This window comes from Antennarius striatus, chromosome 21 (genome assembly GCF_040054535.1).
Source record: "Antennarius striatus isolate MH-2024 chromosome 21, ASM4005453v1, whole genome shotgun sequence".
In the NCBI taxonomy this organism is placed as follows: Eukaryota; Metazoa; Chordata; class Actinopteri; order Lophiiformes; family Antennariidae; genus Antennarius; species Antennarius striatus.
Window position 1 is genome coordinate 4,877,834 of NC_090796.1, and position 27,574 is coordinate 4,905,407.

The following is a 27,574-nucleotide window of genomic DNA, read 5'->3' on the forward strand; positions in this document are numbered from 1 at the left end:
AAAAAAATAAATATGCGAGATCCACTTGTTGTCTACCCACATACATTATAGAAATACCTATGGTTTGGTTTGTCTGTGAGAGGAGACTGCATCCACGCTATGCTCCACCCTTAGTCTTTCTACCAAACCCTCTGACTTTTCAATGTGTTTATTATAGCAGTAGTAAGTAGAGCAATGGGAGTTTTGTTTTAAGAAAGGCTGTGGAAACACCTGGTCACCTAATGTTATCCCTCCACAAGAATTCCATTAGCTAAACGTCACAAACACATACATTTGTGCTCATAAAGGCTCAGTCTTCTGCTGAAGGTGAAGTGGGGACCAGGAGCAATGGTCCCAGAGGGGTTTTAACCCCTCAGATGTGCAGATAATGTTTATTGTAGCTGTCAGCCTTTGGTGTGAAGACTATGAAATTTCCCTGCCTGCTGGGCCACTGGGCAAAAATGTTTTTGTCAGCATCACCGGAGATATGGACAGTCCATTGCAATTACTCAACTCAGATGATAGACAACCCAAGGAAGAGCTTCCAAGAAGCTGGAACACTCTGGTAAACATAATAGTCCTTTTTACATTCAGTTCAAATGCCAACCATAAAGACTATAATTAGATATAAATAAAATTATTTATTTATTTATTTTTAAATGAATATATGATTATTTTGAATTTTTCACAGCAAATCTAAAAAAAGAGAAAGGACAAAAACAATATGGGGGAAAAGAAAGACTTGTTTACCTTTTCATACAATTATGCATGGACAAATAGTCCAACAATGAATCCAATTCAATTTAAATCTTAAAGTGACATATAGAGGAATTTGAGATTACACCATTTACATTAACATTATTAAAATCGTCTGCGCATTGACTTTAGTCTGGGGAAAATTAGTCTAATTTCATGTCAAAAGCAGCCAAACAGAGTTGCGAAATGAAATTGATCAGAATCCATGTTTTATTGTCTAGATGCAGCCCCATTTGTGTCATGATTGCAGAATTCAGGCCAAATGTAGACACAGCCTTAGAAAAAAAAATCTCTGAAACCAACATGGACTGGCGCCTCCTTGGACAAAAATACCTTCCCACATCCTAAACCAGGAAAGGTTAACGGCCAGACACGAGCCTGCTGCCTCTCTACTGTCATTGCAGACAAACATCTGAATTCTAGCGCAGAGCAATCTCTTGTTCCATTTCTGCTGAGTCTGTTTGGCCTGTCTGTTCCACTTTTGGGAGGGAAACTCCGTGTCAGGGCCAATGTCAACAGCTCTCAGTAGGGACTGCGTGTCTGCCGGGGCCCAAACTTGGCTGTGGCCACCATGAAAGTCACAGCCTGAAGGAACACTTCCATGGAAAATATGGGGAGCAGCAATTTGTGCTGCCAAACACTGACAGTATTTCAGGTTGAATATTAGTTGTCTTTTACATTTTTCAAATGAAGACACTTTTTGATATAGTATAGTATTTGGTATAGTACTGACCCAGCGGAGGTAGAATCAACCAGGTGGGCTTTTGTCTTGTTAGAAGAAATCTATAGTGATAAAAAAAATGACTCAACTTACTAATGTGCATTTATACATAGATGGAAAGAGGAGATGGTATAAAAATGTCATAACCAGCTGGGAGTGGTTGAGGTCATTGATGGTCAGCTCCTAGAGGCTGAACAGAGGGCTGTTCCAATTTGCCTTAGTTCCACCAACACTGGTTCTACTGTTAACCCCAACACCAATCATCGACAATCATGTTGTGTTACTCACTCATTGACACAGAAAAATGAAAATATTCCAGTCAAATTCAGGCTACTAAAGCAAGATGAAAATTTACCTTTTTTTGGTGCAAACACATCATAATATTAGTTTAGTTAGTTAGGTAGTTACAGCTAATAAAATCTAAATGGCTGCTGTGATTAATTCATAGATTTGTGCTTTTGTTGAAAATAAAAAAAAACCCCACTGTTTCTTATTTTTCCTATTATCCATGTAGAAGTGCACATTTAGCAAGTAAACAGCAATAAATACAATTTGTGACCAGTTAGCATCCAAGTTTGAGATAAAAAATTAAGAATCTATCCATGTCTGTTGGTGAACATTAGGATGAAGTTCTGGTTCTGATTAAAATTTGTGAAGGAAAAAAATTGTGAAGACTACAAAGTATCTGGAGCTGATGGATTTTGTCATCCATTATGTTTCATCAACATCTCATGTGCTAGCTTTTCTATCAAAACCTCAGTGTCTTTATGTGTTCCTCCTCCAAGACAATCCATTCTGTCGAAGCCACAACTGGTTGGATGGAGGATCTTTTTCATCTCCAAACTCCTAACTAATCATGGTTATTCAGATCTAAAGCAGAACATTGCTTATGCTCATTGAAGCCACTTCTCTGCCTCCCCAGCCAGATGAACGTCATCATCCAGTTGCGGTCAGACGAAATTCTGCTCCCACAGTGCAAATGGGTTCCTGCTATCACCATTGAGCTGTTACAACTGTATGATTATACAGTAGAAGCTGACGATCATCACCCCATTTGCATTATCTCATTTGGAGGCATTTGATAGAATTACCATAGAGTTGCTCTTAAATCTTTGCTTTCTCCTTTAAATATAACCAAAGTCCCCCATGTTCTTTTTAATCCTCAAACTGCTTCACACACTGGGAGATGCTTAGTAGCTGCCATAGCTCTCTGCTACCAACCATGAAGTTCTCTGAGGAAATGTCCGGCTATCTGCCTCAACATTTTTGCAGTCTTGCTATTGTCAAACTGCCGTTTGTCGGTACTTCTGTTGTTATCACAAAAATTGAAGGACTATTTGCTATTGGATACTTTTCAAATTACAGACAGGAATATTAGTGAAGTGTTGGGAAGACTTTAGATTACAATCATGACCGATATCATGATGGAAAACTTAGAACTAATTTAAGTTGGAAATAACTCTTTTCTGATTAACTCTGGCTCATTAGCTACCCCCCCCCCCGACAATTTCAGCATTATTTACTATTTTTGTGTTTCCTCAATTGTTTTACATGACACAAGATTGATAATAATCAGTTTCATGAATCACAGTCATTGCCTTTGGATAGATATATTGTTACACCAGTGGGTAGATATGATTTTCTGTTTGTAAAACCCACTCTGTGAAATTACCAATCATGACAAAATTCTGTCTGCACGTTTGGATATTTAGTATTTATATGTTCAGTGGAAGGCAGTATCTAAAAATAGTTTATATTTCTGTCTGAAGTAAAATTAGTGAAGGAAACCACAAACTGCCTTTTGAAAAAACAACATGGCAGTCAGAGACTGCAACATCCTGCGACACCCCTGAATTCAAAACTCATCACCGAGGTGTTCCTGGCCTACATGACCTTTAGCAACTCAAAAACACAAAGTTGGTTGATTCTTACAGTGTTTCATTGACATATTATCCTAGAATAAGAAATCCACACATAAAATCCAGAATTAAAATCTGGGCCTCACCTCTTAACTCAGTGGCAGCGGTGCAGTTTGATGAGGCCTTCCAGCGGTCCTGGTGCTTTTTAAACTCCTGCACACGGCACGTGTAGAGCCCCCGGTCCCCCTCGGACACATTCAGAATCAGCAGGTCAAAAATCTTTCCTTGCTTCACTACTGTCAACTTCAGTTTGGGCCATGGGAAACTCTTTGTGTAGTTGCCATAAAAACGGGCCTTCCTCATGTTGACGCGAGCAATGAGGAGTTCGTCCTCTGGCCGTTCGGCGCCTGCTGGCAGGAAGGTCCATTTCACCACTGGCAGAGCAGCATTGCGGCGCCGCTGGGACACAACGCAGGTCAGTGTGATGTTCTGACCCTCCTGGGCCACTGTGAAGGGGGATGGGGTAATTGTGACGTTGACGGCCAAACACAAATCTGTAGACGAAAAATAATTTTTATTGAATCAGATTTAGTACCAGGATTACTTCAGTTTGTTGATTAACACTTTATCAATTTATAGCAGCCACATATGGCACACATACAGAAAAAAAAAACCATACAAAACCTCTTGAAATCATCTTGTTGTCTGTATAGTGTCAAGATTTTACACCTGAACTTCTCCCTCTTTGTGCCAGGTGACTCCACAAACGTTTGACACAAGAAAAAAACAACCTTTTTTTTTCTTCCTTTTTCTGTTATTTAATGTTTTAACATTAACATATAAATATATTTAATATCATAAAATATATCAGAAATATGTCGTTTAATGTTCTTCCAAATAAAATCTAGATCCACGGTCTTTTGATAAGGCACTGTTAGGTAGCACTGTACAAATCCACGTTCCACTTAAGGTCATGAGACTAAACTAGAGAATTTAAAGTGATCATCATTACAAAGTCAACTTTACTGTTGTTAACATCTTCAATGGATCTTTAATGGATTTTGTGACCAGTCATTGGAGTCAGTGTTTTAATGCTATGTAAAAATGTGAATAGATTCATCCTTAAGGTCACCCAGTAAATAACAAAATTGAAATTATTTGCATATCTTATTACATTTTAATGTAATTTTTACCTTGAAAGTCAATATGGTGTTTATCAGAATTACAGGAGAAGGGGTTTTAGGTTTTGTAGATATCCTAGTTTTAACAGGACAAGCTTTCCATGAAGCAGCAGCTGACTAAACAGTCTTCACTCAGGGTCCATTTACTCATTTGTTCTGGACTCTTTGGCTGCATCACAGCCTGTCTTTAACTGCAGACCATGTTAGATGAGCTGTCATAAAACTCAAACATTTGACTCTGGTTTGTCCAAGACTTTTTCAGAGTTCTGTTCATTGCTACTGTGCAACTCTTTTGCCATGTTTGAAGGGACGTCCTAAAAGCACTCGGTGTGATGTCAAATTTCAAATTTCAAATTTCACGCAGGACATCCTGTCAATGGATTCAAGACATAATTATATTGTTCGTAGTAGCTAAGAAGTGTCAAATGTTGGGCAGGTATGTAATTTAATGAGTCCAAATCAGAATGTCACCTTTACAAATCATAGCTGACTAGAACATACTAGTGCAGAGCGTCTGTACTTAGTTTCTACATAATAAATCAAGTAACTCTGATGAGTAACATCAAAGTCCCTTTTGTAACACTTACAATATTACACTTAGGTTTAATAAATCATGATATTTATAACAACTGAATCATCTTTATTACGAGTTTATTCAGTAAATATGGTCTTCAGAGCTCCAGGTTGATCTTTGTATGCCACTTTTATCAGTTATGCTGACAGGTACTGGAGAAAACATATAAAGGTGTAAACTGACAATTTATCACTAGTCTGTTTCTTTTAATTTTGTGCAGTTTCAAAAGTCCATCATTTCCATGACTAGAATTATTTTTTGCACACAACTCACCTCTTCTTGTTTTTTTGTATTGTTTTTAGTTGTGTCTTCAATTTGGTTTGATTGACAGTGTTAGCATTGCATGTTTATTCCACGCCCTCTGCCAACATCATCTGTTTTGAATTCACAATAAATAAATGCAGAGCTCAGTTACAGTGCAAACACATGTATCTTTGATGAAGGTGTTATAACTGAACGGAGGAACAGAACGGAGCTCGAGGGAGTTTGCGCGATGACACCATCTCATCTGACAACAGATTCTTCTCCATCTCCATAAACATTGCTGCAGTGTTCCGTCAGATTCTCAGATGTTTTCTGCAGAGTTTCTAACACAAATATAGGGAAACAGTTTGTCTCCACCACATCCTCATCAGTGTGAAGCAAACTAAACTTTTCCTACCTCTAAGCAGCACTTGAGTAAGGAAAGTAAGGACCACAGAAGAGATCTTCATTTTCCACCGCTGCAGCCTCCATAAACTCCCAGTGAAATAACTCTGACAAAAAGTCACTGGGGTTTCCTCCTCCTCCTTCTCCTCCTCCTCCCTCTCGTCATTCACGTCCCCCTCCTCCTCCCCCTCTTTTCTTCCTCTTCCTCCTTCCTTTCTCCTCCTCTTACTCCTCCTGCTTCTTCTTCTCCTTCTTTGTCTTCTTCTTCTTCTAATTCTTCTTGTTTTTCACAACTAAGGAGTGTAATATGAAACATCAGTTGTTCTGTTTCTACTCAGGACCTCCTTTTGCCCCTCCTCCCTCCTGTCACGCACAGTGGAAACACATTTGGCTGCCTCACATGTGTGGGTGCACGCACGCACACACACACACACACACACACACACACACACACACACACACACACACACACACACACACACACACACACACACACATGCATGATGAGTAGACAGAAAGAGACAAATGAGCATGTGTGACTGAAGACGCAACACACACCTCTGCTTTTGGCAAGTGACTAGGAAATGTAACTTCCTGCAATGGAGGAGGGAGAGACTGACGCCGAGCAAATCACTGCTGTCCTCCAGCTGAGGAGGACAGCAGGAGAAGACCAGAGTCTGGGCTTTATTTGGCACACACACACACACACACACACACACACACACACACACACACACACACACACACACACACACACACACACACACACACACACACATACACACACACACACATGCACACACACACATGCACAGACAAACACACACATGTTGACAAAAGAGAAGGAAGAGGACAAGGGGGGGAGGTGTGAGCGCTTCTGTTGCAAATATCATCATTTTAAGTCATTAATGGAGTGTAACCTGTTGATAGTTGCGTGTCCTTGTGTAACAAAATCCCACAATGAAACTTTATCCAACTGTCTGCCAGCTCAGGATTTTTGGGACATCTTTTTCTGGCTTTTATCAAATCTCAGAGAAAAGTGCTGTGAAAATCTGGGACACGCTTGATTCACAGATGATGGAATCGATGGCCTGGGGGGGCCCTCATGACTGCTTCTAGTCTAACAAACAAGGCTGCTTCCTGGACAAAGACGTTCCCACTTCAACAAATCTTGATAACCTTCAAGATCCTGTGAGGGATTTGATACATTAGAGGTCTTAACACAGTGTCCTCACTCACACATACTTCCTGTTTTTATCTAGTCTGCACAAAATATTTCCTTAATGTTGAATATCAGAAAATATTTTTAAGTCTTTCCTTCCGAGTCCACCTGGTAGTCACGACCAGTGCATGCCCCAACTTCACTCCTTTCTCTTTGTTTAGTCTCCATTACTCATCCATGTATTTACTATAGGGGGTTATCCAGTGCAGGCTGGCAGGGGCTTGGACAAGTTGTCACTCATCACAGAACCACACATAGTCCAACACTCATGTCATGCATTTGGTGAATTTAGTTACTAATTCACCTACACAGCACGTTTTTGGTGGGAGAAAGAATGAATGCAGACACAATGGGCCCGTTTCACAAAACCGGTTTAGTGGAAACCTGGGTAACAGGGAAAACCAGGGCTTTCGGTTTCACAAAGGGAGGTAAGTTAATCCAGACACAGAGGAGTAAACCTAGCTTGTGTCAGGAGGCGAGGTAAAGTAAACCTCTAGGTTTGTTACCATAGTAAGAGACTCTGAAGCTAGCCTCACGAAGCAGGTTCAGTGGAAACTCTGGGTAAGTTACCCTGAAATCAGGGAAAACCAGAGTTTTCGGTTTCACAAAGGGAAGTAACTTAACCCAGGGTTAGAGCTGTAACCCTGGCCTGTTTCACGTAGCAAGGTAAACTGAACCTCTGGGTTTGTTACCACAGTAACAGACTCTGAACATAACCTAGTCAGGAGCAGAGGCCTGTACCATAAAGCTTGATGAACCTAGCCGGGCTTCCTCTTACTTATCTGGCTTCACTTACCGAGACATCCGGCCTCTGGATTTTCGGTACCATAAAGCCGGCTATCAACTCACTAATTCAATTCAGGCTGGTCCACTCTAGATTTGTGGGCGCTCACATAAAAAGAGCGGAGTTTGCTGCATGCGACCAATCGCAAACATGCAACAAACTGACCCGAGCCGCATATTTCACAACGAAGGCGCAAACAATAATAATTAATAAATAAGAGCAATACAAATCAATAATCCAGGCAAAAAGCAACACAGTTGCAGCTGCCAAACAGCGCAAGGATCGCTGGCAAAAAATTGCCGACTGTGTTAATGCGGAAGTTAGTGCCATTATAATATTACTTCCCCACTATGACTGCACTTGTATATCTGACTACAGTATCATATGTGTGTTTCATAAATGTATGTCTGTATGACATTTTTTGTTATGACATGTGATTGTAGCCCCCGCAACTTAATGAATAGCTCTACATACAGTGTTCTTCCCGAGGTTTTTGGCATCGCCAACAGAATACATAAACGTACCTATAAATGAATGAATCAATCCATGATTTACTTAAACAAATAATTGATTAATGGCATTTTATCTGTGGCTTGCTTGTAACCCATCCAACGAGGGGTTTAATGACATCATATTAATTACAAACATCACTAAGAAATATATTAACTGTGGCAAAAAACCTTAGTGCAATGCACACTGTCTGCGGGACTGTCAGCGTGTGGCTGCGGTGCGTTACATTACTGACGTAAGGCTCCAGCAGCTGACAGATGTAATGTAACCCATCTTGCCAAAATATGTACCTTTCGTACAGTTCAGGCAATTCGAACGGATTACAGCGATCTCTAAATATTCTTTTGTGCCTGAGCGCTCTTCGCACAAGCTGTGCACTAAGATCCATGGGTTCTCATAAAACGGACAGCCCATTTTCCAAGAGAACTGATTGGTCAGTAGGTGGGGCTGTTATACCTGCTGAGCTCTGATTGGTCAGTAGGTGGGGCTGTTATACCTGCTAAGCTCTTATCCTGAATTTATCCTGCTCCGGAGCAGGTTAGGTGTTCAGCATAGGTTACTGCGTCAACGTAGCCCGATAGAAAGTCAGCCACCTTTATGGTACCGAAAAGCCAGGGTTAAGCCTGAAGTTATCTCGCTAAGCCGTAATCCAGCTTTATGGTACAGGCCTCCGGGAGCAGGTTTTATTCCACAAACCCAGGGTTTCCTCTGACTCCGCCCCCTTTCACCATCGCTCGGGTGGCTTCATTTCCTGGTTCTGTCGGACGGAGAGTCTGACCGAAGTAAGGTTTTTATAAATAACTCCGTATTTCAGAGGTGAACATGGCATGTCCATTTGACGAGGAGCCCCTTGATGGAGTTTACGCATTAAATCACAGAGATTTTAAAAAATTGTTGTATGGCGTTCAGACGTCCAGTCATAGCCCGGCCAGTTGTCTTTATGATTGGTACCGATTGATTCACGTCCATCCATCACACACATCCACGACCTGATCCATCCTCACATCTGCAGCAGTTTTGTGTGTAGGTAGTGGTCCGGTCAGTTTTTTATTTTATATTTGCATATGGTATTTTGTCTATACAATGTGAGAGATGCTCAGTGCGCCTCGCCTTGAAACTTTTATCCCAATTTTTCTATTTCCCCGGAGATAAACCCGACAGAATCAGGGGAAGTTCCACAGGATTGCAGGTGAATAATGTAGAAATCTGATAAATGAATTGCAAATGATATTCTGTTAATGACATTGTGCTCCAACCTCAAAACTGGATTTTTAACTTCAATTTCTTTTAGGATTTCCCAACGTTATTGGCTGCACAGATGGTACCACATCCCCATCAAGGTACTTGTAGACTGAACATTGTTTCAACATGTTCAAGACTGCATTATAAATAAACATCTGTCCAGATCATGTGATGCTGCAGACTACATTTCTGATGCGGAGCTCTTGGATATATGGTCTTACCCAAGCAGCAGACTGTATTGTGGTCAGTAACCTAAAGATTTGCACAATAATTCACTTGTCTTCATTGTGTAATCCAGTCTAATGACTCCACTATACATTACAGGAGAGAGCCTGCGACACCTCAGGATGATTCCTGCTATCCAGTATGGCAGAACAGTGCGGACTCCATCTGCCAGAATCATTTCAGAGTCACCATCACCACCATCACAGCAGGCAATAAAAACATACAATACACATGTCCTGTGGGCATATTTATTTCTGAAAAATACAAAGTAATTTTTGTATCGTTACAATACTTAACATTCTAATAAGTAACATGATTGACCTGTGACCATCACCCACCTCTAACTTGTGCTCCAGTATTTCTATGTCTAGATCTGCTCCTAATCTGGAGGTCCTAGTAAACCATTTCTATTTTCTGTACTTTTTTAGAAAGTAAATTCTATAAACTTCTTCAGCAGATTGGCACACACACACACACACACACACACTCCTACTTGAGTAGGACATTAAAACATAGTTGCATATGCATTCCATAGAATGAACAACTGATGGTCACTGAGTGTCTATTTCACAGTGATAGTCTGCAGTTGGGACCCTTCTGCTACTGTCCATTCATGATCTGTTAAAAAAGGATGAGAATTTGTTAATACTTCAGTAGAGGATGAATGTCACAGTCTGTATTCCACCAGAATGTGAAGCAATGGGAAGAGAACAATCAGTAACATAAAATATTAGACCACCTATGTTTTCCTCTATTTCTTGTTAATTTCTTTTTGTTTTTATTGATTATGAACTCCTGTGTATATCGTTTGACTGAAACAGACATCAAATAAAACTTGGAATACCTTAGAGCGGTTATAAGCAGTACAATGCCACAGCCACTGATATAAGAACTAAAGCAGTTTTGGCTATTACTGTATCAAACGAGCTACATGTCAGCTCTTGATTTCAATTCTTAGATAATATAGGCATGGTGTGAATATCCTTATCAACTGTTTTTGTAATGTGAATATGTCAATTTACTGTTTTATTTACACAACAATAAAACGTCTAATATATTTCCTTATTGAACAGAACCTGATATACAGTAGATGAGAGCGTATTTATGTGCGTGAAAAGAGCGTTATTTTGGCGATAAAACAATTGAATAGTCAGACGTCCACTTAATACTTATTGTACAATATCAAACACAATCCCTAACGAGATGATGCAGAAGTCTGACCTGTGTGAACGATGTTTTTATACTTCATTCTCAGCTGCTGACGTGCGCTTCTCCCCCCACTGGATCGCACCTAAATAAAATAAATTAATAAACTATAATTGAAGCAGTTTACTTCCATATTTTTACCGTGAGTGCAACGGACTACGTTTAAAGTTACGCATCGACTTGAGCAGTAATTCACTCCCACGACATCTCGCTCTTCTTTGCAGCTGCAACGCTGTTCTCTTTCTTCTGAAAATGTCCTTAAAGTCTTCATATTCATAAATTAAAATCTGTACTCTGACTGCTGTAAAACGCTGCGGAGCGCGTCTCGTCCGTCGTCGACTCGGGGCTCCACTGATGATGACTTTTTTTTGAGTTGTCCTGTCTGTTAAACTGCGGGTCAACTTATTCTGGGTTAGAAAAACTAACCCTGAAACCCATTTGTGAAACCGAAATCCCTGGTTTTTCCGAGTTCAGGGTAAAGCAACCCAGAACCACAGGTTTACGTCAGGGTATGTTAACCCTGCCTTCATGAAATGGGCCCAATGAGTACATGTAAACTCCACCCCAAAAAGTCCTCAGGTAGATTACAACCACGAGGCAAAAGCATGACTCACTGCTCCATCACGCCCCTGCAATTTTCATTAGATTGCTAAAAGGTCTGGTGCGAGATGTGTTGCATGCTCCTCAGTTATATGACTGTGTTCCAAAGTAAGTAAAGCTATTATTTATCTCTCCATTGGTCCACCCTTTCATCCTGAATTAATCTACTGCTAGATTCATCAGACCAATGGCTTCCCATCTCACTTTCATCACACATAATATGTCTGACCAGCAGAAATATCAACATGCTTTTAAAAACATCATACTTACAGACTGAAAAATGTTAAAAAAACAAACAAACAAACAACAAAAAAAACTGAACATCTTTGCTGGAGCTTAATTGACTGGTATTGATAAAAAAGACCCTTGTAATAATGACCCCATTCTCCATGGGGTCATTATTACAAGGATCTATGTTATAATATTAATGTTTGACATGTTTGGAACAAGACAGTAACAGATAGGTGTTTAATTATGTGGTACATTGTTCTATTGTTACAGATGGATTTTTTATAGGTTTCATCTGGAGGTAATTACAGCAGGAATTCCTCTTGAATAATCTCTACATCTGTTAGTTATTATTCTGATTTTGTCTTTTCAGTTACCAAGATATTAGAAGACACTTTCTTTTATTGGTTCTTCTTCATCCAATAATGGAAGATGCTGTCTCAAATACTTGGCTGTAGACTCAGACTCTATTATGATAAGATCAATTGGAGACAGTCCCAAAGTACTAAGAGCACTAACAGAGTTCAGCTTGAGAAACACTCTAAGAAACTAACTGTTTTAGAAGCACATCAAGCATTTTGAGATTAAAACGACCTGATATAAATGTATACATTTTCAATATATTTGTTTGTAATTTTGTTGTGCAAAGGTAAAACCAAAAGGCATCAAAGTTATTTTGTAGAAACTGGAAATATGGACATTTTCAAATTGATTATGATTCAATTGAGATCTCTGGAACAAATGCACAAGAGTGAAATCCTATCTTCACAATGAGTCATTTGACAACATTTGACTATGTATTGGACAAATGAAAATGTGAGACAATTGTCTGTGTAGGTTCTCAGTCATCCAGATCGTGGTTATCCAAAAGCTGTTGAGTCGATCCACTGGACGTTAAGAAAGTTCTTGAAGACATTTTGTCTCTCATCCAAGAGACTTCTTCAGTTCGACACTTCACAACTGAAGAAGTCTCTTGGATGAGAGACGAAATGTCTTCAAGAACTTTCTTAACACTCAGTGGATTGACTCAACAGCTTTTGGATGTGAGACAATTTGAAGGTGAGGATTCTTCAGGTTCACAAACATGATTTGAATATATTTTGTCATGTCTTTTGTTAAGGTTGTGGTTTGACAGTGAATGTCTGAAATACATTTGATTGTGAATTACGATAGAAAGGAAACATAATCATGTTAAACATCCAGTGGAATGCATTTACAGTTAATATCTAATTATCTGAATAAAGCAAGAGGGAAAAGCACAATGAGCAGGAGAGATGGAATTAAGGTCATAAAGCCAAAAAAAAAGGTCATTATCTGGATGTGTTAAATGTCCCATTAGTAATTTTCATTTAGGTTCTGACGTAAATTCAAGAAATGAAAGTACAAATAACAGGTTTGTTGTTTTTGTAAAAGATTCATTTCGCTCCCCTGTGGATAATATCAGTGGTATTGAAACATGTCTGCAGTGTGTGTGTGTGTGTGTGTGTGTGTGTGTGTGTGTGTGTGTGTGTGTGTGTGTGTGTGTGTGTGTGTGTGTGTGTGTGTGTGTGTGTGTTTGTCAGTAGAACGGCTGGAACTTTTGCAGGCTTCACAGCATTGCTCAAATCATTTGGTCTGACCTTTAGCATGGCATGGCCCCACTTTGGGACCTTCTTATTGGACAAGATGGGTCAGAGTGAACAGGAGTCTGTAAATGAGAAACCTATTCAAGCATGTCTTTTCACTTGAAAAGGTTATAGACAATTTGTTAACATGAATTATGCATACATTACATACTTACGGTCCATGATGGAGATAAACACAAACAAAAATCACATAAGCTAATTGTATTATATCATCATGTCAATATAAGTTGAACATTGAAGGTTATGAAGGTAAGCATGAGAAACAATGAACAAAAAAAAATTAAAAAGGAAATATTTTCCGATAGTCTACATTAGGTTGATCCCTCCTACGATCACAATATTCTTCATTTCTGGAAGAAAAACTACCAGTAGACATCATTCAGACCTGAGCAAACAAGATGCAACATAACACCTGTGACGAGTTTGGGAAATGCCAGTTCACATGGCGTGTTTGCATGTGTACGAAAAGAAGATGGTTGATTTCTCAATGTGTTTACTCTGAGGAAGATTGCAGTCTCAGTCATAGTATCAAGCTTCCCTCTCTAAGAATGTAAACTGCATCACTCAAGTCTGCAATCTGAATCCTGACTGTCCTAGAATCACAGAGGGAACACAGCCGATTGGTGTGAGCCAACAGTCTACCTTTGACATGGTTTGACCTCTACAACTAAACCCTCAACATGTGTTCATCAATACTAATAACGTGTAACAAAATACATTTTACAGCTGTTCAAAAAAAAAATTCAGGTTAACATCCAGATGTGAGAAGAAGGTTTTTACAGATCATTAATCTTTTTCTTTATAATAGTTTTGATGCTGTGCCCTGAGGAATGTACATGCATTATGCGTTAGCTTATATGGAGCACATGTTGCCAACCATTATATCATGAAATGTATTTTTGAGAGGAGGTGATGGTTTTGAATGGCTCAGCACTGGCTACATGTGATCAAAATCAAGGTCACTCTCAATGAACTATTTCGGCAATCATCACAAGACACGCAAGGGAAAATATGGGAAGGAAAAACTAAAATATCTTTGTTATTGCCCTCAAACCCTTGAGCCAGGCATTTAGTGTTTAGTTGTTCCTGTACAGAGGGTAGGGAGGTGTGATTGTGAGTGTTGGTGAAGCAGACCATACATGCTCTGCAAGCGGTATCTAACATTTTAGAGTCACCAGTCACATTTCTATGACAGCTCTCAGATCTGTTTACAATATTAAAATCATTCAGGAGCTGCAGAAATAATCTAATAGGAAACTGAAATGACCATTTTTGCAGTTATTTATTTGAATTTTCCACGTAAACACAAGTGGAAGAACAGATGAAACACTTTAATGAGGGACTCAGGCCACAGGTCAAGTACTGACTCTTGCAGACCATGTGTTATGCATCAGTCTTGGGGTAGTTTTGTCTGAATGACGTGAGAGCTGGGAAAGATGGAGTTTCCAGCAACCATTTCACAAAATGTGTCACATCCTGCCGGCAAACTAAACCCTGGAGAGCTTCATGATCGTCCACTGCAGCCTGAACTTACATCCCAAGTCAAAATGCAAATTAAGCCAGGAGACAGATTTTACTGTAAACATGTTTGAACAGTGTGCTGTATTATTTGCTGCTTTGCTACAGAGCATAAAAAGTGTACAAACACAGACAGAAAGACAGAAAGCAGTAAGCAGAATTAATAAAAACGGACAAAATTTTGTTTTGCATGTATTGAACTCAAATACATGCAGTTCAGGCAGGATTCAGGAGAAGATGCCGTGCTCTGTCTTTTGTGCCTGACTTCTTTGGAAAATGACAAAACAAACAATAGTCAGGAAATATTAATGACATATGATGGTAAAGTTATTTGTTACATCAGGGTAGGGTACCGAGATAAAACACCCCTAGAAACAGTTTTCAAGGAAGTCAGCAGCAGGTTATATAGGGTTATAAATATATAATGTGTTCTTATGAATTTTTTTAAAACTTTTATTATTTTAACACCATGATCAAGGTCACTACTGAATGAACCCCAACAATGAGCTACATTTCAACTTACTAATGCTAAATGGACCATTTGCGGTATCAATCTGGGGTATCAGTTATTGTAGTCCTGTCATTGTCCCCTTCACACATGGCAAATAACACGTAGCTGTGAGATAAGAAGAAAGCACACTGGAGTTGCAGGCTGCAATGTCTTTATTGTTTCTGTAAATACACAGACGAAGACAAAACTTTTATTACCGCTGCCTGACTTATTAATGTGTTTTTTTAAATCTTCAAAAAAAGGCTCCATTGTGAAAACTTTTTGCCACCACCTTTAAAACTAATAACAGAAGACTCTTATTCCCTTAATACTGCAGTATTTGTTATGTTTTTCTGTCACTATATCGATGTTTCTACAGCTGTATATGACCTGTCCCAGCTGCTCTACAGCTAGCATACCTGGGTTTACTAGCTGTTTGCTGGCACCCTCTGTGATGCTTGTCCCAATTTTCAGCTGGCACGACAAAGTGTGATCCTTAGATCTTCATAGCTCCCTGTAAGAACACATGAGTGTCAGTCATAAAACCATAAACAAAGAGAATCCTGACCTGGAAAACTGGACTCAATTAATAGACGTCTGTTTTGCGGCTCCACTTACCACTGGCTTGCTGCTCACAGTTATATCCAAGCCAAAACATTCACAAATGTAAATCAACTTGTCTATTTTGACAGCCAATAATATAATGTGTATTTCAGATGTTATAAACTGTGAGTTATTAACATGAGAATGAAAGCCAAACCCTATTTGTTTCAACAGATAAAGGAAGAAAAGAAACTCTATCTATCTATCTACCTAACCTTAACCCTAACCCAACCTCAGAATCTTTCCAAATTGTAGCAACGTAACTTCATCATTTAAAGTTTGTCGAAGGCTGTAGAGTAAGTGCCGTGTTGCCATTAGCAACACGGCACATCTGAGTTGACATCTGAGTCATCCGACATCTGAGTCATTGGATTTTAAGGGGTTGACAGGGACAACGTACTTGGTTCAGTTTAGAAGTTAGACTGATTGATACTGATGGTAGGACAAAGTGCATAGACAAAATTTAGCAGGTAGAAATTGTGCTGACACATCCAGTCAAAAAAGACACAGTCTCTTGTTGTATGTAGAGTATTTATAGTTACATTCACTTTTTTGATGAGTTACGATGCATTTTCTGTCGCATTTTCTGAAGTTCTTGCCATCATTTCATTAACTGTTACCTTCATTTCAAACCAACTCTATTTTCATCTGTTTTTGACTCACTTGTTATCTCGCAACAAATATAAGCAACAGCTGAATATGTCTCGGATGTCTCAGGACAGCTGAGCGATTGCATCCTATTTTACGTCTCACTTTATCCTCAGTTTGGTCATATCTGGCACTGAGAAATACATATTTCAAGCTTGCAATTTTTTCTGCTCATAAAAGTTTATTCCTAGAGATATTTTCGTCTTAATAGAAATTATAATACCACAGTTTATACATAACTGGTTAGAATAAATGGGTAACGGACAAAAATTATGAGAACACAATCTAAGGAACACAATCATGAGAACACAATCTAAGGAACTATTGGCATGGTCATGTCATCTGACTGAGATAAACTGCTGTGCAAAAAATACTTTTTTGTGTAAGGTTAAAAGTAGGACGCTCAGCTTACATGTGCAAGGGAAATATTTGAGTGATTAGCGTGGAAGGTGCAGTCAGCAGAGAGGTAGTCTCCTACCTTATGAAATACAACATGTCTGAAATAGACTGACTTAAATTTGGCAGTCTTGTGGATCATAAGGCCATAGAGTCAAGGAGTTCCTGTTGGGACTCAAGAAATCTCAGCAGGATTGTCATTTCATGCTTTAAAAACTATTTTTATACTGTACTTTATTGAAATGTGTGCAATAAGCTATGATGATGCAGTAGGTAAATGAAAAGACACCAACAACAACCAAGCAAGTTGAACCCACTTTCTCCATTTAGAGAGTGTGCAGGGTTAGCTTTCACATGTGACCACATCCATTGGCATCCTCTGAATCACAACGGATAATAAGTCAATAAAATGCCGCTTCTATTTCAAACTAAACGCACATTAACAACAGCTGCACTGGTCCTAAAACTAAACCACCAAGTATTACTGCTTCATTTCCACAACACGACCATCATGTAAACAGAGCTTGAGCAACAAGAATTATATCAGTCTTGTATCACTCGTGTCCTAGACTCAGGGACTGTCATGCTAATTTTGAGTTGTGTGTTGTAATGGGATGAATAAGAATGCTTGTTTGCCTGGGTGACTGAGGCAAAATGAATTCATAAGCTAAATGTTAGCCACTGGTGCTGACAACCAGCTTAGTATGGCTTACACCTCTGTGTTGTTTCCATCGAGGCTCACATGACCAACGCCTCCTTTTCAGTGACACAAAATCCCTGTCATCTTTTAAGGTGCCTACCATTAAAGAAAGGCTCCATCTGGGAGCCTATTGGCTCTCATTGCCTCGTTACAAAAATAACCAATGACAGTGTCCATTTCATCTGTCTGGCCTGTCTTGGCCTGCCACTCGACACCCACTGGTTATTCCAACATGAGCTCGCTAGCTGTATTCTGTGTTGCTGCTGAGCCTGGCCACACCAACTTGTGCATCTATTTTTGTATTTTCTGAGCTTGCTATCAGGACCACCAGGCCACTGCAATACATTCGAACATGGATCTAAAGACTTGACTCACTTTGGTGAGTGTTCATCAACTTCAAGCGCAAAAGTTTGTTTTCTGGTACTGATAGCTGCTAACTTTAAGTTGTTGCCAGCAGGTGATTTTCTACTGGATTCTCTGATTCTACATTGAGGATTTATGTGCACTAGCACTGTCTACTGGACTTGTCCCTCAGCTACAAAGACTCACTACCCAGGTGAGAGATGAGTGTGACTACATGAGTGTTTACAACACAATAATACTATGGGGCAGCAGACAGAACATAATTTACTGAGTTTTAGATTTGGTCTGTACATAACTGTACCCTCCAAAAATGACCAAAATCATAACACAAGACCTTTGGCTTCATTTTATTACTAAAAAAAACTAGCTTTTCCCATAGATATTTATTAGTATCTATGAGAAAATTAGTAAATTATATTCCAGTATTAGAAATATACAGTGCAGTTAATGTAATTAGGCTACCCCATTCTTTGGGTATAAATACACAAGCATCCTGGGGAAGTACCGGGGTCGCTAGTTGATCTGTAGTTATGAGGGCATGGAGACAGCTGGCAACAAAACTCTTCTGGAAAGCCAAAATATTTAGTAAGTCACACCCAAGATACAGTTGAAATATTTAAATCTAGCAATTTTACCTTGGTTCGTAATAAAAACAATAATTTGCCATTACTTATTTGTTATACCAACAGTACCGACTCACCTGGCTTGAAATCATCCTTGACTATGACCCTCATTGGGTGGTGGCAACTGGGCCTATAGAATTTTTATGTGTATATATAAGATAAGACATCACTAAATTGAGGAATGATTACAATTCTATTTGTTTCAGTAGTTATAAGGAGAGTCTTAGTTTTACAGATAGTTATGAGCTGAGTTATCTGCTCATGGCTTTGTTCCCAGGTCAGGACATATAAATGGGTTAATGAGCTATTCTAAGACCTCACCCAGATAGCTAAAGTAAGCTACAGTAGAGCAGCTGCTGCCGAGGTACCCCATGACTTATGTGATGATATAGTTGCATTTCCAATACTCCGTGGTGTATATTTTTTATAATGAAAAAAATATTAACAAAGGAATTGTCTCTATGTTAAAGAAATTATTCAATACATTTTAAGAAGACATGATCATGTTTGAGGGACTAGCGTGCATTTGCTTTAAAATGTATGTAAATATGCAAACAATGGAAATGATCTACTCTAATGAAGTTCCAATCAATGAGATCTGGGTTGTTCTCATATGGAACATAAGTATGCTTGCTGCTGATAGCTCAAGGCACCATACAGTGCTTAAAATAGCCAAGCACATGGCATAAAGAGTTTGTCTATTGCCTGCATAGTGACAGCCTAGCTGCAGAATGTGTCATATACATAAAGGTCATCAGTTCGAGTTCATAACTTTTAGCAGTAATCACATTAAGTAGGCAACCTTTCAATGAGCGTTAAACAAAATGTAAATAGTTAATTTATCAATGCAACTAATTTGTACGCTTGTTTGAGGTCGCAACTTCTTAATGCTGGTATTTATTGTTCTTCTCTCAAGACAGCTTACATGTCCCACAACTTCTCTGACGTTCATCTGAGCTGGAAAAAATCATCAAATGCAATGCCACAACTGCAGAGGAGGCAAAACCGGTGATGCATGAAACTGAAAGAAAGTTGACATCATGAGCTGTGTGGAAAAGCGACACATGAGCCATCGGACAGGGAGCATGCTCCATCATCGCTTCCCCAACAGCTTCACTGACTTGTTCATGGACGAAACAGATCGTGAGGTCAGCACTCTAACCGATCGGGCCTTTCGAAGTCTCTGCGTTGGAGATGATGCTGTTTACAATGATGAGTTCTTGTATGGATACTCACCTTTTAGCTGCCACAAGCCCTTGGCGGGGGAGCCTCCTAAAAAGACTCATAAGGAATCTAAAAAGCAAGGGCAAAACAAAAATAACAAAGAATATACGCAGCCATGGAAACAACAGCAGCAAAAGAGTATTGCCCACATGTCATCTTTCCTCAAGGCTTTAAGTGCCACAGAAGAGAGCTGCGATGGGATTTTGATCAAAAATGGAGATTTTACAGACTCTAAGGGCGAGTCTTGGGATAAGTCTGCACTTCGCAGCATCCAGAAAGAGCTATCTGAATTCTCTTCTAATTATCACACAAAGCGCAAAGGTGCTGATCTTCCAACAGGAAAATCCTCAAAGACAAAAAATGGGAAATCTACTGTTAAACTAAAGAAACTTAATATCAAGAACTTTTTTCTTCACAGTGAGTTTAGCCCTTTCCAAACATGGAGAGATTTGAAACAGTTCCCCTTTAGCCAAGATGACACAGTTCTCTCCACAGAGAATATCCCTAATTGGTGTGACATGCCTTTTTATAAGGAACTTACAGAGGCACATAGAAAAGAGACTCTGCATACGGAGGAAACACCATCATGCCAGGAAACACCAGTTGAGCCCCTACCTCCCATTGCTCCCAACCCCGTCCCTCCCTCTCCTCCACCAAAGGTCTTGACAAATCCTTCAGTTACCCCAGCTGATAAGAGGTGCCCATCTTTTGGAGGGGATGGAACTTGTGCCCCCTGGAGGCGAAACAAGCCCAGGGAAAAAAGTGTGATTCCATTCAATCAGCCTGGAATTACACCTCAAGAAAATGACTCAAAAACAATGGATGAGAGTCATTTACAAGCCAGAAAGGAAGTGAAGCCGACGGTGGTGAAAGCAGTTGAGGAAGTCAGCTCTTTGGCATCAACTCCTTTCAGCATTTGCCAACTGATGACTCCTCTCATTCCTTCCAGACAACCAACAGAAACATCAGAAATCCTCCAAGGTATCCTTTCACCATCTTCCCTTGACCTTCCGCTAAGACCACATTCTGTGGCAAAACTCACTCCTGAGCCAGCAGTCAAGAGAGACAGCTACAAATCCCTTGCCTCTAGCATCCTCTTCAACCTCAAAGACAACAGAAAAAGGGTGAAAAGTCATTACAGTCCACCTAAATTCAAAAATTTAGAAGTGTGTGGGGGTGAAACTCAGTCTCCACAGTCAGATAGTCAGAAACACCAACAAGCTTGTTCTGAGGGAAATACATCTGATTTAAGTATTTCTGCAATTTTAAAAGAAGAGCAGACTGTTTTTAGTCCTATTCTTGAATCTAACAGCACTCCAACAGTTGGTCTTAATAAGGATGAAACTGATAAACGTCTTTCAGATGATTATTTATTATCAAATCTGCTGCAAACTAAAAGGGAAGCTGCAGACGGTCTTGGTGAGGAGAATCCAATCTCCCCATTAATCTGTTCAAGAAATAACAAGGGTTCTAAAACTAAAAAGCAAAACTACCCTTCCCTGAATTTATACAAGAAAGCAACTGCTGATAGTGATAGAAAATCTCTTGATGCACCTCCTATGCACCTAGATCAGCCATCTGACACAAATCAATTTTCGCCAGTAGTGATTGACAATGAACTCTCTCCAAAACCACGGCCAACAGTCACAGGGTTTTCATCAAATACTTTACATAACACTGAGCAGTTACCCAGAATTTCACCCCTCGCACTTCAGAAGGAAGAGGTGTCATCAAATGCTCCAGGAGGGAAAAGGACGCCTAATATTCCAGAAAAAACAAAACAACCTGCAAGGGAAAAATACTTTGGAGCACAACATTTCAGTTCTAAGGAAAACGATGCAAGTGGTCAATCCATAAGTACAGTGGATGTAATCAGGGCAGCAAAGGAAGCAATAAATGCAGCAAAAAGTAAAGCTTTATCTGCAGTTCAGTCAGATAGCATCAGTAAGTCCATTCCAGGCATAGAAGAACTAAGAGACAAGGAAACAGAAAATATGGTTGTCCAGTCAAAAGAATTGTTGAACCAGAAAAGAGAGAATTTAGTACCAGAGAACAGCACATCTGAAAGCAGAAATAAATCAAATAGTGTAACACCAGTTGGCAACAAGGTGAAGAAAGCACCCCCGCCTGTTCCAAAGAAAAACTTCATTAAATCTGATATTCAACTCCATCTTGACAAACAGCAAGGACATAATGTTGATAAACTAACTAATGGTGAGATGGATGCAACACTAGATTTGCCACAAAATGAAACTGAATTAATCAAAAAACAGGTTCCGTTGAAACATGTGTTCTCAGCCAAACAAAATAATTTCATAAAATGTCAGAGATACTCAGTCTCAGATGATGGACAAAGAGATGAGTTTAAAGAATGTAACCCGAAAGTTAAAACAGGAATGGAGAAAGAAGAGATATCCCTCAGAGAAATTAGAGATAGTGAGAATATAATTAATGATTTGAATGCATTGAAAGAGCTGGAGAGAACAAGGCTCAGTGATCGTGTTCTTGATCATGCAAAGAACAGATTAGGTGCTATTGACATAGATGAAGAAACGAAGGCTAAGAATGATTTGATCTCAAGGGAGCTAAGGAATATAAAGAAGGGCATGCTGTCTATGAGAGGGAATACATCAGCTAAAAGAGAACTATTTGCAAGTAGAGAGATGAAGCAAAACAAAAAGGATAATTTCACAAAGATAGACAGCAATGTCATAGTTAATAGATCTCTTTTCAATGACAATTATGACAAAGCTAAAATGGCACTTGAGGAAATTATCTCAGACAGGCAAAAAAGAAAGAGTAAGTTAACAGAGCAGGATGCAAATCTAATATTTAATGACATGACTAATGAGGAAAGTTATGTATCAGGGATACAGCAGCATAGAAAATCTATAAAAGACTCTATGACAGATGACAAGAAAAATCAAAACACTCTAGCAATTGCACAAGAGACTGACTTAAAAGAGAGGCTGAGTGATTTAAGAGACCAAAATCACATGAGACGAATCTTGTCGCAAACTGAACCTGGGTCTGAGGACTCTCACATTTCAAGCGGTAGGGTCGAGGATAAGTTTGGCAATGAGCCAAACATGGTCCGAAAAAGTCACACAACTCATGTTAATGATAAAACCACTGATAAGTCTGGCTATGAATCACAAGAAAATAGACACATAGTGAGACAGATATCTGAAGAAAGTGGAGAAAGTGTGATGACTCAGAGTGAAGGTAGAAGGAGAGCTGCTCCTCCTGTTCCTCCAAGGAGCAAAAAAGGAGTGAATAGAAGAGACACGAGTGTTACTAATGAGACAGATAGTTTGAAAGATGTAGTAATAGAGGGTGTATTTGACAATGATGAACAAGTTGAAAATGATGATGTATGCTTCAAAGAGATGAACACAGATTCAGATAAACAAAAATTGGACAAACTGTTGATAAAAGACTCTTTGCCCAATCAGAATCAAACCATTGCTGATAAAGAGAGGGGGGATATGGTTATTGCTTCAAATTCAAAAGCCATTGCTGCAATTGATTTTGCTGTAAGTGAGTCAATTTTACCATCATGTCCCCACTCTGAAAATAAATTGTATTTATCACCACAGTTAAGAGGGAAGGCAATTGGATCTAATAACTTGCAAACAGATGTGAGACCCAGTATGGAAACAGCAGTTAAAACTACAAATGACACGGCTCAGGAAACATTCGAAGAAAAGCAGAGAGATTGTTTAAAACGGGAGGAGTTATATCTGTCAGATCACCATACAACTAACAATTTAGTTGCAGCAGAGCCTGACAGAATAAACAGAGCCACTGAGGAAACCAACCTGGATACAGAGACTCTTGGTGAAATCCCCAGGAGTATAATGTCTCCTTTATTATTGGTAAATGGAATTAGCACTAATCAGAGTCCACCAGATCAAGCTAGCTTGTCCTCAAAGTCATCCTACTTTTCTGTGGAAAGTGCACTGCAAAGAAACACTGAGACTGACTCAAATGTTTACCACTCCCTGGAGAACTTGATTGGAGATGTTGATGAGGTTTGTGAGGTGGAACAGACTGTTTCAAAAAATCTAAAACAGGATTCTGATAAGGTTGGGGTGGAATATTACTCTTTAAGTGATCATGAAAATGAGCCAGACGCTGTAAGCCAAATTATCAATTTTCCTCGAGGGGAAACAGCGACACAGAACAAAGACAGCAAAGACAGAGACAACACGACAATAGATCACTGTATAACTCAAGATGAAAATAGTCAAACACCGATGTCACCATCCAACATGTTTTCACCATCTTTGGGGATCCCTGCCCTATTTAGGGTCAAAGACAATACTTTCAGTCATAAATTGAAGAAGACTATACAACCATGGTCACCAAGGGGGAATTTGATCCTTTCAGAGAGGAGAGAGGAGGACTTACATCAAGCAAACAAAAATGTAGAGCTCCCTCCAGAGAATGATCCTTCTCCCAGAAGTAGCACACCAATCCCAGACAATATCTTTAATCCGAAACATAATTCATCAAATGATTTACCTCCCCTGTTGCAGCCTCCTTCGTGTCTGCAAAATGAAAACCAAAAGAGACCAGAATTTGGATTATTCCTCAATGTCCCACAGGAGGAGGATATATTTTCTGGGGTGAGTCCATCATCTGAAGGTGTGGAGAGCTTAACAACCAGCACAGCTGACACAGCCGATGAGGTGGGAATCAATGCTGGAGTGCCTGCACAGCATGAGGTGCCAGAGCCACCCAGTGAACAGTCTAGCTCCACCTGCAGTGGGAATGAAAGCCAAACAGGGCTGCCCAAACCACCAGCTGTCTTACCTAAATCTGAAAAGGCTGTTCTGAGAGCTATTAAGATAGCAAACAGGAGGATGAAGAAGGAGGAGGCCCAGAAGTCCTCACACAAAGCATCTGAAAGCAGAAGCACTCACAGAAAGGACAGACAAAAGAGTGACAAGTCCGATCACAAGAGTGGTAACAGCAGCAGGAATACTAAAAGCAATGAGAAAAAGACTGACAGAGAAGGCCATCCTCACAGTGAAGGCTATGGTAAAAACAATAAAGATAAGACTGAGCATCACAGTGAAAGACCCCATCAGGACAGAAAACACCCAGCCCACGGTACTGGACAGAGCCATGATTCTGTGGAGGACAACAACAATGAAGCACCAACCAGTGTAACAGGAAGGCAGGGTCGAAGCAGCAACAGACAGATTCGAGATAAACCAGGCCAAAGAAACTACAGTAGTGATAGGTTCATCAGTAATGTACCTGTGTACAAAGCTCACATCAGCGGGGCACCCACAGTGGACCGGCAGTACCAACGATCACAAAGCATTGATAGGTACTTAGGTGATAAAGTGGAGTGCAGGCTCAGTGGTGACATGTCAGTCAATGAGAAGCTTGACCCGAGGGCCCAGCGCATCGAGAAATCCATCATGGACGAGTTTCAGCAGAGAGGCCGAGCCAGAGACAAGGCAAACAGACACAATCCGTTGAGAAGAAGTCACAGTATTGATACGTACAGCATAGAAGCAACTCATCCTTCAACCCTGTCACGTCAGTCAAGCCACACCAGCCAGCTTTCTCGCCAGTCAAGCATTGAGCATGCCATTGTGACACAGTCCTTCCCTATGACCCAACGTAAACTCCTCCAGGATCCAGACTCTGGGCAGTATTTCTTTGTGGATATGCCCATCCAAGTCAAGACAAAAACTTTCTTTGATCCCGAAACAGGAAGTTATGTGCAGCTGCCAGTTCAGCCACCAGAGGGCGTGGTACCTCAGGCATCACCATTGGAAGTGTTGAATCCGCCTCTGGTTGTTTACCATGGATTTGTACCAGTGCCTCTCTCTCCGATGGCTCAGAAAGCCAACATACATGCCACTCAGGTGGCATCGGAAGACACTGAGCAGAGACACCATGAGAAGTCAGTCCAAATGCACAGTCAGGAGAGACATCCATACTTAGAGCCTGTCTATGCTCAACACGACCACATGTTAGGGGAGTTTTTAGGGACAGAAGAGATGGACCGTGCAAGCTGAAAGAAAAACTCTACTGCTTTTTCTGTTTTCTAAAATCAAATTGTATTCATTGCATTCCAGGGATTATTTCGTGTTCATGTGTTGCTTCGGTTTGATTTTGTGTGCTCTTGTTTTCACACTGTCTCATTCATCAGATTTGGTTGCTAAGGTTTTCCTACGTTTGCTTCAAGGATTAAAATTTCTCTTTGCTCAGTTGCTGGAACAAGATAGCAATTAAAAATAATCTCTCAAACATCTTCTGTTGTTTTAATAACAGTGTGATGAGAATTAATATGACGTACATAATGAACAGCAAAACTGAACCATCAATGCAAGTTACATTATGAATGCCTGTTAATTTTGATGGATGTTTGGGTTTCATGGTAAATTTTTCTTTCAAGGCTTTAACCTTAACTTAAATCATCTGATCATTGTATTGCTTAAAATGCTTTAATGTGAAATAGAGATGCTGTGCAGATTTTCTGAACCTAAGGCGTCTTCAGTTAACTTTGTGAATAGGAATGTGTTTATATGAATGTGAACTGAATGAATGGAGATGATACATTTGTGAGTTAATGATTGCAGTAATGTTAGGTAGATGGATTTGTGTCAGGTAATGAGTAACTTTTAAGGATGTTGAAAAGAATTGGAAGATATTATGCTTTAAAGTATAAACAGACATGGTACCGTATGCCTGAATGTAAATGTGTACTATTTATTGTAATTGCCGGATTTTTTTGTAGACATCCACAGTGGTGTTAGAGTCTCCACTGCTTTTGGGTTTTGTGGATTTTGGTACTGTATATGGAACTCTCATTGCTTTAATTTTTTTTTGTACATCAGAAAGTGCTGATGATCCCATGAGTTATCATGAGCACCACATAAAATAAAAACAAAAGTGATCCGTATCACATCAGCACAACACTTTAAAAAAAATCCTTTGCATGCTGAAGTTGAAAGTACACTTTTCACCTATTTAATGTGTTTAAGACAAGAGATCTAATTTATATTGTCTAAAAGCTTGAACTGGGATGTTTGCAATCAGTTTTTTTTTTCTTCTTGTTTAATGCAAAAGAAATGGAGAACGATTTGTTTTGCAGGTTTGTCACAAGTTTCTCTTAATTAGAATAAAGCAGAGTTAAATTGTGTCTGTGATCCATTCCAATAAAATAACAAAATCAACCGATGTTAGTTTTATTATTGTCTTTATTTTTATGTGTATAGAAAACTTTTTCTGCAAACAAATTATTTTCCAAACTACTAAAACTATTTGTTATCATAATCATAATGGCTACAACGACTAATTCAGTTTTGATCATTAAAATAATATTTCAAATACTCAGAAACCTTTCTCACATTTTGGTAATTAAATAAAATACTGCAAATTAATGTATGAATTTTAAAATTATTCTAAAATTTGAAATTTGGATTTTCAATTTGGAAAAGGTGGTCGTAAAAACTGTGGATGGGGAAAAACTGTGTCGTAAAAATACCTCATGGAGGATTATAATCTGATCCAGGTATCTCAGCATGACATTGCAGTCAACTGCTGCCCCCTGTTGGTTTGTTACTGAAACAACAGGAGATGAATTGTTTACGTTGCCAACAGCCTGCATCTTCTATCAGCAC

The 27,574-nt window shown here is 39.5% G+C and overlaps 2 protein-coding genes across 10 annotated transcripts in view; one reads left to right on the forward strand and one right to left on the reverse strand.

Annotated features, from left to right (window-relative positions):
- The window catches only part of vstm4b (V-set and transmembrane domain containing 4b), a 40,709-nt gene extending 34,763 nt beyond the window's left edge, over positions 1-5,946 (reverse strand). For all 6 annotated transcript variants that reach the window (XR_011034047.1, XR_011034045.1, XR_011034046.1 and 3 more), the window contains exons 1-2: positions 5,732-5,946; positions 3,462-3,869 (exon numbers count right to left, since the gene is read on the reverse strand). Coding sequence is in view for 2 of the 6 variants with exons in the window: in XM_068305384.1 (XP_068161485.1) it covers positions 3,462-3,869; positions 5,732-5,783 (460 nt within the window). In the remaining 4 variants the exon portion in view is untranslated. The remainder of the gene's footprint in view (positions 1-3,461; positions 3,870-5,731) is intronic.
- Positions 5,947-17,951: 12,005 nt separating this feature from the next.
- LOC137587980 (uncharacterized) lies at positions 17,952-27,131 on the forward strand. 4 transcript variants are annotated; one of them, XM_068304659.1, is made up of 3 exons: positions 17,952-18,094; positions 18,170-18,271; positions 19,618-27,131. In XM_068304659.1, the coding sequence occupies exon 3, from the start codon at positions 19,742-19,744 to the stop codon at positions 25,964-25,966; it is 6,225 nt and encodes a 2,074-aa protein (XP_068160760.1). In that variant the 5' UTR covers positions 17,952-18,094; positions 18,170-18,271; positions 19,618-19,741; the 3' UTR covers positions 25,967-27,131. The 4 variants fall into 4 exon arrangements, with proteins under 4 accessions (XP_068160760.1, XP_068160763.1, XP_068160762.1 ...); XM_068304662.1 differs by having other exon boundaries at positions 19,622-27,131; XM_068304661.1 differs by having other exon boundaries at positions 18,173-18,271.
- The last annotated feature ends 443 nt before the right edge of the window (positions 27,132-27,574 follow it).